Consider the following 13,744-nt stretch of genomic DNA (forward strand, 5'->3'; position numbering starts at 1 on the left):
AACTACATATATAGGAGTTTTATCTGGCAATAGCAAAAACTCTTCCAGTAACGAAATCGCCGCTAAAAAGCATTTACCACCATCATTATCAAAGTGTCGCCATCCATGCAGGAGAGAGCATTCTGTATTTTGGAATATGCCAAAACATCTTCGTTTATCATTGTTCAAAACTATTTTCACCTGCTATTTGGTAAAGAACCACCGCATCGTCACAACATCGAACAGTAGATGAAGCAGTTTCAGAACATGGGCTGTTTATTTAAAAAAACTAAGCCAAGATGAACACCTCCAAAACCTAGTAGTTAGAAAAAAAATCCTGAAAAGTTTTTAAGAAATCTCGAAATTTCATTGGCATTAGAACGTACGTTAATACACTTCAAAAGATTGCCTACCCTCTTGTTGCATTGGTCATGCTAAGTCAAAAGACATGCTATTGCATTCTTGGCCACCAAATCCTTGCGATTTTCCCCTGTGGAATTGTTTTGAAAATGTGGAATTTTTTTGAAGACAAAGGCTCTATGCCTCCTTTTCCCCAGGAACTGCAAAAATTGAAATAGGGGGTAACGGACGATTTGAATTCAAACAAGAAATATGCTAGCATGAGTGAGGCAGGAACTGGAATACTGCATAGACATTTGTAGTGTTACTGGAGGGGAATATGTAGAATAGTTGTTCTACATATTCTCCTAGAGAACAACTCTAGTTTCTCAGTAAGTTTAATTTATTAAAATAAATTAATTAAAGCGTTCATAGGAATACTTTATATTTTTTCCTATTCAATATGAACCACCCTGTACTTCTTAATATGAGCACAAAAATATTTCATGCTACCTGAAATTGTAAAATGAAACGGCAATTAATGACTTTCTCCCAGGCGTTTAATTTTTACCTTTATAGTTTTTTGAACTTACACAAAAATGCTTATGACAAGTTTGAAATCACATTAATCTTTAGTTTTTGTCATCAAGGATTTGAAACAACAAGATTTCATTCAATAGTTAACAAAGTTTTTAGCTACTGAATGAAAGAGCATATTCGTGTATTGACATATGCTTATGTATTATCAGCACATTATAGATTAGTATAAATTGTCATGTGCTTTTTGTATATTTTATTATTCATTAACTTTATTTATTTTAATGACCTTGAAAAGAATTTTTAATATTTAGATGTATTATTTTTTTTTTATATTTCATACATTTTATGTAACTGAAATCACGGAAAGCTCATAATCTATTTTTCAGATCTAAATTCCACTGTGAGTAATGATAAGAAGAATTTTACCAATCTAGTAAGTACAAGATATTCATATATTACATATCATGAAAATATTTGTTGCTGAATAGGTTTTGGAATTATTTTTGAAATTTTCGGAAATGATTTATAATTGCTATTTTATTTACATAATTTCGAATTTAATATAATATAATACATAAAGTTCTTTTAGAACTAAAAATGTGAATTGCTGGCTGAGTGGAATCGTAGGTATGCATGCCAAAAGTGTGAGTTGATTTAGAATGACATTGTACAGGCTTCTACTTATTGCAGCAAGGCTATGTGCCAATTAAAGTTATTTTATTAGCGTCGATATTGTTTATTTAATCATTGTGTTCATCAGGATAATGTGAACTATTTAATTATTTATAGTTTCAAAACTTGCACTGTAACAGATGTTACTTGGTTTATACTTAACTTGTAGCTCATTATCCTATAACCACAACTTTATTCTTCAATTCATTGTGTTTATACAGTACTATTATCTTGATATATCAACATAAATGTGCAATATTTCATTTATGTTAGCTATTCTTAGAGTGTTTTTTTTAATATATATTTTACGGCCAAAGCCCGAAATCGGCCATTTCGCGAACTGGCCAACGTTGCTGTAAACTTACCGGCCAATTCGCGAAATGGCTTGGAACGATCGGCCAAAGTAGGAAGAAAGGAATCAAGAGCAAATTGTTTTACTCACTGTTAAAAAGGAAGTATTTAAAAATGAGTACTTCTGTGTACTGTTTTTTTAAAACTACAATTGTTTCAGAAACGAGTTCAAATATAAGTGACACCTCTGAATTAAACATAAGCTTGTAATATATAAAAATATGATCTCGTGTTATTCTGTTCTCATATTAAAGCCATAATAGAAATTATTGAGTGAACGTATATGCTGTAACAACGTGATAGCGTGAAGATTAGATTTGCGCCCGTCAAAATGAACGAATTATATCTTGAGCAAAGGCGTTGCGTATCGTGTATGAATACAAAGGCAAATTGAGTATTCAGTTTTCAATTAACTTTAAAGGTGATCCTTAGTCTTTTTCTGCTCCATGGACCTAATGTTAAAGATCCCAGATCACATTGTCTCCCGAAATATCGCTTCAAAAAATATGAAATTTTTTGCAAAGACAAATAGCAAATATAAGGGTTAATTAAAACAAATATGAAGGAAATATAGTTTTGTTATTAATATCATTTAAATATATTTCTTTGTTGGCGCCATCTGTCGAATTTCACCTACAACATGACCTTATTTATATTTTATACATAAATGTCATTATATTTATTTACCACTAGCCGCCTTTGGCCACCAGCCGGCCCGCCAGTATTAATGATCGCTAAAATTTTCAATTAATGTAATTTGTTCTCTTAGTAGCCTTTTCTGCAAAATATTTTTGAGCTTCATATTTTGGTAGTTACATGATTCAGTCATACTTTTATGTAGGCCTTGAACAGTTCTGTTCATTGTACTACTTTCTCTAATGTCCTATCAGTATCCATAAAATTTCTACTTTAAATTAAAGTGGAGATGTTAAACTGCAATCAATATAAAAGCTTTTTATATTGAAGCTAACCATGTCTTTTTCTTAAATATGAAAATTGAAATCAGAGTTGTTTGGCATTGAAATTATATGTGCACTGCAGAATAATTTATATAATATCTTAAAGAATTATTCAATAAAAATTTCCCTGCTTCAATGTAAAATTAATTTTTTACTTTCAAAAGATTTAAATGATGCAAATAAAAATATTTTATTTTATTTCAGTCAATAAATGAACTTACGAAAAATTACGAATTTTAAATTTTACACAGTCCTTTGGTCCCAAGGAATCATATTCTGCGAAATACTCTCGACACTTCAACTTTTAAATAAATAAATAAACGTCGTGATTGATTTAGTTGGTTGGAGTTCAACAATTTTTATTTAAAATATTGGTGTCTCAAGAATATTTTGTTAAATATGATTCAAAGGGCAGAGAACCTCTGTACAAATTTAAAATTCCTGATACATTGGAGCATTTATTGACTAAAGTTATATGAAATATAATTATTTAGTTCCTTTAGACCATTTTGTTAGCAAATGTATGCCCCAAAATTAGCTGATGGTAGCTGATTAGAGTAATTATAAGTATATTAAACTATGTTTGCCTTAAATTAAATTGTTTTATTGAATTAATAATATAGGTATTGTCAAAGCTCATAGAAAACTTTTCCTCCTTTTACTTTTCAGAAAATATCTTATTTCATTTTATACAGACACCTGGCGAAAATTACAATTTTATTTATTAAATTTGAAATAATAGTTGATTTATTTTTTAATTTAAACTTCTATCAATGTGATGGCAACACGTTGATAAAAGCTTATATATTTTTTTTAATTTGACGTGCTCGTGCAGATTATGTTTTATTTTTATTTTGAATGAAATATGTTATTGAAAAATATGGTTAAAATATTTCTTTAAAAATTCGTTAAAAATCTAAGCATAATTTATAAATTAAAACATTGGTATCATTAAAAAAACAATTTTTTGAGCTTTAAATTGATGCAAAAATCGATTTTGTATTGTATTATTTTCTGGTTATAGCGACAAAACGCCGAAATTACGCTTAATTTTTAATTAAAATTCTAATTAAAAATTTAAAAAAATCGCTCCAAGGTGCACATTCCCGACCTCATAGGTATATATATGTCAAATTTGATAACTGTTTGTCAAACGGTTTGGACTGTAGAGCGCCAACACACACACACACACACACACACACACACACACACACACACACACACACACACACACACACACACACACACACTGAGCTTTATTTATAAGTATAGATTATCACATCGGGCCTTGGCCAAGGATTCCCGGCCACTTCGCGAAATGGCCAGCCAAAGTAGAAAATACAATATTAATTGCAAGTATTTCGGACTTTGGCCAAACTTCTTGGCAAGTTCGCGAATTGGCCGTACTTCGGTCTTTGGCCTAACATATATATATGTGTGTATGTGTAGAAATGTTAAATTGTTTTCCTTTTATGATTATACTTTTCTCTGTTGAATATTTGTAGGCATTTTTAAATTCATAAATTTAAAAAAATGAAATTCAGTTTTTGATATCTGTTATAAATTTATGGTCTTTAATACAAAATGTTTAGTTTACATTTAAATGCTTTTACTGTAAGCAATTTTAGAGCTTGTCAAGCTGCTCATATTGAATAAGGTAAATGAGAAATTGCAAATGTTTTTTTTTAATTACATTGAAAAATTTATTGCATGAGATATTTTTAAGCTGTAGCATTAATATCATTTTCCTGTGATATAGCATTTATAATTATTTCCCTTAAAGCACTTTTTTGATGTTATAATAAAATGTTTTGGACGTTTTTCCCCTTAAATTTGATGTCGTTTTCAGATTAAATATATTTTAAAGTTTGCAATGTTTCAAGAATGAAAATGCATTTGATACTGTGAGAAAAGTAGAAGATTTAAATGTAGTTACAAAATAGATTGAATCATTAAGTTTCATTTGTATATTTTAGCAAAATTTTCAAAATTGATAGCCAAAGTTTCATTTATTGAAAATACTCAAGTTCAGAGAAGTAAAGAAAAATGAAAAAATCTATTAGTAATGAATCGGGAATGAATTTAAAATAAAAGAAAGATGAACTACATTTAAAGTGTCAGTTTTTAAAATTGTAAATTTAAAGTGAATTTTAAGAATGCATTTGGAATATTCTTTAACATATATTCATTTGTGTATTATTTATTGGCTGTTTTATTAGAAGAGTTTAATGGAATGTTGGATGTTATTTAATGCAATTTTCGATTCTTTTTTCAACTTACGAATTTTTTTCTATAAATTAAATCAGATTCTGATTGACATTTTATGTATTATTTTTTTCTTTCAGAACACTCTGGACGACAGCCATTATATTGATGCTGAGTTAAAAGATTTAGATAAAAAGCAAAAACAAATTGATCAAATGGCGTCTGAGTTAGAGAAACGATTACGGTTCGCCATGAAAGGTAATGATTTGGAAAGTTTTAAACAGATTTGAATGCAGTGAAAGTTTCATGATTAGTTATTATTGTTTTAAATTGTCTTAAAAATTTTGAGTTTTTGGATTAGTATTCTATTTCCAATTACATACTAATTCGATATCATTTACTATAAAAATCATACTGTTTTTGTATTTTTAGACTGCATGTTACTGTATCTATTTTTTGAGATACTTGAGACTATAATTTATAATAAATTCCCCTGTGTCTGTCCATTTTAAATGGGTTTTTGATTATTTATTAACCCATACTTTAATTTATGCAAAAAAAATAAAAAAAATATTAAAACCTATTTTTAGTTTCTTGGATCTTGTTGATTTAGATTATAAAATAAAATTTATATAAAAGGCATAATAAGTTATATAAAAGGCAATCAGAGATTAGCTATTCATTATGAGCAAATTTTATCTAATGAATTTTGAAATATTTTTACTAGTAAAACTGAGTACTGATCTTTAAATAAATGTTATTCCTAATCCTGGTTAATAAAATTCTTTTCAAAGAAGGGGGCTCAATTTTTTTAGCTTTAATAAATATTAAATATATTTAAAAGTATTAATTATCTCTTTAATTTGATTAAATTTATTACTTTTATTAGAAGCTATTAAATTTATTACTTTAGATTTTATATTCTCAATATTCTTTAGATTTATATGCAGATATAATAATAATTGTTAATTTTAGATGTTTATTTACTCGTTTTTTGTTATCATTTAATGTTTTAATTATCATTTAAGTATAGTAATAAGAACTAGTAGTTTGAATTTCAAAATTGGAGGTTATTTTCTTTACAATGACAGTCTCTTAAATTGAATATTAGTAAAACATTAATGTATATAAAGAGAGGAAGGAAACTGCTTTTAAGATATTTGAAAATTTAAACATTATATTCTTGATATAATTTTTTTCTGTTTAATGCTCATGAGAAAAAAAAAAAAAACCCTTTAATCTGTCAGGTTAGAAGCATATTTCAATAAATTTTATATTTTATTTTGTAATTTATTATGTAATATCATTTATGAAGCAAAAATTATCCTAAATTTGTTTTAGTTATGTGCAGTTTAAGAAAAAAAGATTGTGCCATCCTAACTTCAATAATCTTTTCGATATATTCATATAATTTAATTTTACATAGATATACATTTTCATCAATTTAGATTTTCAAGATGACACTATCCACGATTATCCGCTTTTAAAACAAACTGCGATTTATTTACTCTAAAGCAGTGTTATCTCCATCTGAAAAGTTTTATTTTGTGCTGAATGTATCTTATAAATATGAATTGTTAAAAAATTATTGTGAAATGAATTGTTTTAAAATATCAAGTTGCAAAACCTAGCTTTTCATATTTTATGATTTAGTTTTCTGAAATGTCAATTTGTTTTATTTGTAGTTAATAATGAAGTGTTAGAAGACAAACTCATGAAAAAGTGGTTTTCTCTTGTCAATCAAAAGAATGCTTTATTAAGGAGGCAAATGCAGCTAAATATATTGTAAGTAATTATTTAAATTTTTTTATGCTGAACAGAAAGAAAAAAAAAAAAAACGTTTCGAAACAATAACTCCTTGCCCTGTCCTCCTTATTGTACAAATTAACGGAATGATTCGCTTCAAAATATTTTTAAAATGACTGAAAATAATGATTAGGAAAAAACGGAGTTTAAATTATGAAATTAAGTTCTACTAGAACATATTTTATATTAGCTTACAGTGCCGTTATTATTACAAATAAGTTGCTTTATTGTTTACATATAGTAAAATGATAAATTAAGAGGCAAAAAATTGTGTTAAAAGTGTATGCACTTTTATTAAAAAATTTAGAAAAAATTCGTAATTCAAAATATTTTTAACATATTTTAAGTACTAAAACAAAAATTGTGTTTTGTACTAAAATGGATTTTTTTTGTGTGTGTGTGTGAAATTTCACCAATGATTGCTAACATTTTTAATCATTTGTTAAGTATATATATTATATATAATGTGATATAGTCTGCTCTAATCGCGGTACATTAATTAATTTCTAAACCAGTATGTACTTCCAGTTTTTTTTAAAAAAATTTTAAATGGTGTAAAGAATGGAAATTTTTTGTTTGACTCAGTAAATGTAATCTGAAAATTATACACTAATATTTTAAACAAAAGAAGTTCCATTCTTCTTTGATTAAAATTGTCTGAGTTATGAAGCTTTGAATGTCATCATTTTAAATTATTTTGACAGCTTATTTCTGCAGTCTCAGGAAAGTTCTTAAGAGGTAATATTAATTATTGCTTATTAATGCATTTTGTCTTCTTCCACATTTTTGACATGCAGAGGTAGAACTGCTGTTTCGGATGAACTCTAAATATTGAATTATTTGTTTAGAACGGATTTTATACATTATTTGTTGCACATTTTCTTTAATAAAACATTCAGACAACTTAATTTTTTTGAGTTTTATTATGATTAAGTAATTTGTTAAACAAGAAAATATAAAGAGTTTGATAGTTAACTGATTTATTTATGGAATTAAGGGTGATAAATATATTTACTAGTGATCATTCAGGTCAAATTGGAAGTGGTAAGTATACATACTTTTGAACATTATTGGTAAAAATAAATTATGCATTCACTGTTAAGTTATTGCCGTATGATTTTAAGTAAATTAAACAAATTTATTGTGTTTTTTAGCATGAAGTAAGAGAGTTTCTAAAAAAAATGTATACTAGGGTATAATTAAACGAAATTTTGATCTATTTTTTCATTGAATGAGCTTGCTACACAAAGGATTATATTTAAAACCCCTTCTGGAATCTAATATAATTTACTTAGCTACATCTTATCCATTTGCTTTGATGAGAAATAAATTAGAAAATCAAAAACTATATTATTTAGTGCACGTAAAATAAAATTAAATTCTGTGTGTGATTATTAATGAAGAACATCTCGAATGTACTGAAAAACTTACTGCATGAGTAATATTTGCATTTTTCCAGATATTAAAATTAAATATAAATGTATGATAAGATATTTCTTGTTCGAGAAAAGACAGGGTTAACTGGCAATCGCGTTTTATCCTTGTTTCTTCATATTTAACCTTCCATAACAACATGAAGAAGGTTGCAGTGTTTCTTTGATGTAATATTTTTGAATATCAATTTTTAAGATAATAAGCACTAAAGTTAGGTTATACTTGCGTAAAGGTTAATAATTACAATAATTTTTAACAAGTTCTATTTAAAATGTAATGGCAACAGTATAATCACGATAAAACACAAAAGCAATATAAAATTATCAAAAAATTAGATTGAAATTTAAATATAAAAAGTAAGAAGTGAGTTTCATATTCACTTTATAGCATCGTTGCAATCAGTATATATGCTTAGAATGTTCCAAACAGTTAAACTTCTGAAAAATCTCGCGGATAAACCTTGCAATTCTAGTGTGCTTGTTATTTTGGTAGGTTTGCACTTATCATTGACTTCTTCAAAACCTTGTTTTGCTTTTTCTTTTCAACACTTTTAGTTGTAGTTTACTTTATAAAGAGGTTGGTGCTCTCAACTCAACATATTTTTTCATACAGTCGTTTACCAGTAGTCGTAGATATTTTCTTCTAAGTAGCTTCTCTTTATTGCTTATCGAATGAATAATAGTAGCTGTTTATAGACAACAAAGTATTTTTAAAGCAACAAAGAAAAAAACAAACAGCATAAACTTGCTTCAATGGTCTCGCGTGTCTGACATACTAATTGCAGATTCCCTTAGTTCTATTAACGTCTCGATTTCCACGCTTTAACTAAAAGTTCGTCGAAAGGTATTACAAGAATAGCCATATTTATGTTTTCGTAGCACCTTGTAGTAAAGAGATATAAAACGGAATTCTTCTCTGGTATATCTCTCACATACGAGCGTCCTTGGAAAGTAAAGGATACACTTTTAGTATGCGTTTTAAAAGTTCTTTGCCAGAACCGTAAGTTCTTTGCTAGAACCGTAAACGCTGTTAAAATATGTCCACATGGGAAGGTATAGAACAAGAGACTCAGGAATACTCCAAGCTTATATAGGGAATTTTGTTTATACAGCATTTTGGTTTCTACGCTAGGATTCAATGTGGAAAAATAAGAGTATGTGTAACTCGGATGTTAAAGTGAAGCCTGCGTTTGAGCGATTAGAAATTATTTCTGTAACATGTATAAATCTAAATTATTACACTATTCCATTCAAAATGCTTCAAATTAAATCAAGTTTTTTCTCGTATAAAGAAGCCTATAGAGTCCCTCCCCCTCTCCCGAAAAAAATATGATTTGGTATTTGAAGACAAACGATATTCACTTTTGGTCGCTAGAAAGTCTTCATATATAATCAAATAGGCTTCAAACACATTCGTCGATGAATATTTGGAACAAATTATGGAAAAATGCGTCAACTGTATCTTTATTTTCCAATGACTTTTAATGTCTACTGTCTGTTTTATCTGGACCATTGACTGATTATTTGGAGTATTCCTGAATCTTTTTTGCTATTACTTATCTATTCCTTAAATCTATACTGGGCTATAGAATTAATTGATCAAAACTACTGATGAAGTCTCTGAGAAAGGGACAAATGGCCAATTTTGTAAGTCTCACCTGACCCTCAACAATGAAAAAATGTTTTATGCTTAGTTGGACGAAGAAAAATTAATGCAGAATAAAATGTGTAATAATATTTCGTACGTATTTTTTGTTTCCTTTTTTGTACTATGATAAATATGAGAAATTATAGCAACGTTAGGTTTACTCATAGAAGAAGATTGTAGGATCTCCTTGCAATTATATCGTTGTGTATACCTACTTTAATATAGTATAGATTTTCTCTATACTATATTAATATATGCTTATTAAAAGAGAACAACTTCTTTTAAATTCAAATAATTAGTAATAGCAATTTTTGTATTGTTATTTTAATTGGTTTGCTATTGTATTTGTTTTGTGTATTGACATTGTATTGGTTTTTTTAATGATAATTAGTAATGAAAATTTTTGTTTAGTTAGAAACTAATCAAAAATATATATTTTTTAAAATCTATTCATATTTCTGAGAAGTTAATGTTCGCATATTTACTTGCTAAAATAAAAAAGTTCAAAATATAGTATGTGACTGAACATAGAATTTGATTATATTGCAATAATATAATAAATAATTTTTTTTAAAGAAATTTAATTGCAAAGAAGTATTTTCTCAAGATTATGGTCTTTTTTAAGAGTAAAATAATGGCAAATTAAATTTCAAAAGTTTTCAAATTTAAATATCAAAAAATAGTTTTAAAATTTATTTTTATGCAAATTATTTTAACAGCGTTCTTATATATATGTTTTTCATGAGTTTTTTTTTGTTTTCCAAAATATTAACATTAATTACAGTTTACTTAACTTAATATGTAAATTATTTCAATAGAGTATTTGAAAATTAATAACATAATGACGATTGCTTAAATTGACAAGACAATGGAAAAAACTTGATATATCCTCTCAGTTTGTGTAATAGGAAAAGTAATTCGAAATATTCTGTTTATAAATATAGATAATTTCTTAGCCTTATCAAACAGTCTCGATTTAGTATGGTTTAACTTTTTTTGTGTAGAAGAATTAAACTTATTTTCATATATGGTGTATTAGTCTATTATAAATTTCGAAAATAAAGTGCAAAAATCTGCAGAAATTAAATAAATTTCATTTCATTTCGTTGAATGTACTGTTTGAACTTTTATTTTCGATTATAATAGAAGTGCCGATAAACATATGTTGAAAGATTTTCTACTTCATATATATACACACACATACCGAATGCCCCATTATATAGTTTAAAAGTTCATGAATCTGGAAGGAATTAGTGTATTTGAATGTAGTTTGCAACAAAGTTGTTCTCACAAAAGCAATTTTTTGATTAAAAAAATGCCCAAACTTTTATCAGTAGAGAATACTGAATGTAAGCACCACCACAAATGACAGTTTGCAAATGAGTGACAGCATTGTTAATTGCAGTATGTATAGCATATCTGGATATGCTATAAATGCTGGTGTGTGCTCTCCTTTAGTCAGATTCTTTATAAGTTTTGATTGTTCCTTGTAATGAAATATGAGCCTTGTCTGTCCACGAGGTATTGAGCAGACATTGTGCAGCCTCGCCAAATTTCATCTAAGTCCAATTTGCAAATTCCCATCCCCTATCTGGGCCGTTTAGCAAGAGTTTGTGTACTGATTGTAATTTGTACGAGTACAATTTTACATCGTTAAATGCTGTAAACCAATTTTTCTTATGCACTCGGTGACTGTTTAAAGTATCAATTTGTCAGCCACAGAACAGGTACGAAGCTCTGATAACCATAGAGCCCTTCTGCAAGATCATTACAGAAACTCCATTTCTTTGAAACGGTACACTAATGACAGCAGTCCGGCAGGAGTAAGTAAACCTGGACCTTTCTTGAAACTCTTCTGTTTTCGTAAAACTTCAGTCGATGATTCATTGTTGAGGTTAAACATTACCAGCCGTAATGCTTTATCCACCAATGTCAACATCACAATGGAAACTTTATGTGAGTATAAGTAACAGGTGCTATCAGAAATTGGCTATTAATTGTAAATCTTTCATTTTATAAGCCCTTGATTTGCATATCACCTGTGTTTCCATATGTGCCGCGCTCTCTATCGACGAACATGTGAAATACTTTTAGTTGACGGCCAAACAAATAAACCCGCATGTGTAGCAATAACTTATTCGCAACCAGTTCCTTCCATTTTTACGAATTTTTAAATTATTTACGAATTTATGGGACTCCCTCTTTATAAGTTCTAAAAATTAAATGCTTTCTATCCAATTAAATTCATTCTTAAAAAAACACTTCTGAGATGCCCTGGTTTTCACACCATTTGTGATTTAATAACAATAACTTTAACTGTCCTAAACTTCTGCTGAAATAATTCTTTATTTTTGGTACCAACGTTACTCCCGAAAACGGAAAGTCCCCTTTCTAAACTGTTAAAACGCCATGAACTTGCTTTTTCATCCTCTTTTTGTCAAACATTCTTAGAGGTGAAGCTGCGTCGAATATCACTACTTGGTCATGGCACGGACTCGTTGACAGTAATATCGAAAATCCCATTTAAGCTTTTTCTCTAATCACTCAATTTAATAATAAATGTAGCTATACTTTTAATCATCGACTGCGATTTCTTTAACCAAGCTATTTACCTAACGCACGCACGCACACACACACACACACACACACATGTGTAGCAATAACTTATTCGCAACCAGTTCCTTCCATTTTTACGAATATTTAAATTATTTACGAATTTATTGGACTCCCTCTCACACACATACATACACACACAATTGATTTATTTCACTCGTTATCTTTTTAACTGATTGCAATGTCTGATCCGATATTGTTTTTTTCATATCAGCTATTAATAGCAACTTCGATTTTCAAATTGATAGTATAAATGAGGATCATCGTAATATGTAATTAATATTTCCGGAAGGAAACTGTACTACATTTTAAAACTCTTATCACTAACTAGGTTTTCTTTCTCGCCCCCCCCCCCCTATTATGCGGGTGCTCTATTCATATAACTCTAGAACTCAATCATTTATTCTTATTGCTTTATTTTATTTTATTTTTTGTGTCATTATTTTCCTTCTCATTAATCTTTCGATTGCAGATTTCTTTTATTATTGACTTTTGATTTTATTTTTCCATCCAAATTATTGTAATTGGCTTTATAACTCGAGGCCTTTTTTCTTTTTTTCTCCTTGGCATTCAGCCTATCGATTTAAAAATTCTACCCATTTGTATTTAATTTTTTTTTTTTTATTATTATTATGGGCTTACGTAAAGCTTAGAATCATTCCACAATGGAATGTTTGCTGTAGACGAAGGCAAGTATTTCCCCTTCTCTCCAAGTAATTAGAAAATAAAATCGGAAGTTTCCTTTGGCCACTGTGGAGCTATTTTTTCCCACTTATTAGCCAGTAAAATCAATTCATCATACTACAAATGAATTAATAGGATTGGGGAGTATAATGAACTGGTAAGTAATTGGAAACCGAGTCAGATTAGTTTAATTAGATGAGAGGAGTCTTAATATTCTATTGATTCCTGTGGCGTTATTTACATAAAAGGGCGTATAGGACAAATTCAATACTTGCCTCCCCCCCCCATTATATATGAACGTGTTCCTCTTCTAACCTTTTCTGACCCAAAGTCTGTAAGTGTAATTAAATATATGAAATATTATATATATTATTATTTATTGATATGATTTAAAAATTACTATTAACTTCACAATGATCCTTATATATGAACAGCCCTAGAATATAAAATTATCATAAAACTATTTCAAAAAGTTTTGGAAAAACGAATTTTATAAAATTAGTGCAGACGTTTTA

General features: G+C 28.2%; 1 protein-coding gene across 3 annotated transcripts in view; it reads left to right on the top strand.

Moving 5' to 3' along the window:
• LOC129958631 (EH domain-binding protein 1-like) overlaps positions 1-13,744 on the top strand; it is a 149,393-nt gene that overhangs the window by 27,202 nt on the left and 108,447 nt on the right. For all 3 annotated transcript variants that reach the window (XM_056071231.1, XM_056071230.1, XM_056071232.1), the window contains 3 exons: positions 1,245-1,291; positions 5,186-5,303; positions 6,731-6,830. In XM_056071231.1, coding sequence (XP_055927206.1) covers positions 1,245-1,291; positions 5,186-5,303; positions 6,731-6,830 — 265 coding nt within the window. The remainder of the gene's footprint in view (positions 1-1,244; positions 1,292-5,185; positions 5,304-6,730; positions 6,831-13,744) is intronic.

This window comes from Argiope bruennichi, chromosome X1 (assembly GCF_947563725.1).
Source record: "Argiope bruennichi chromosome X1, qqArgBrue1.1, whole genome shotgun sequence".
NCBI classification, from domain to species: Eukaryota; Metazoa; Arthropoda; class Arachnida; order Araneae; family Araneidae; genus Argiope; species Argiope bruennichi.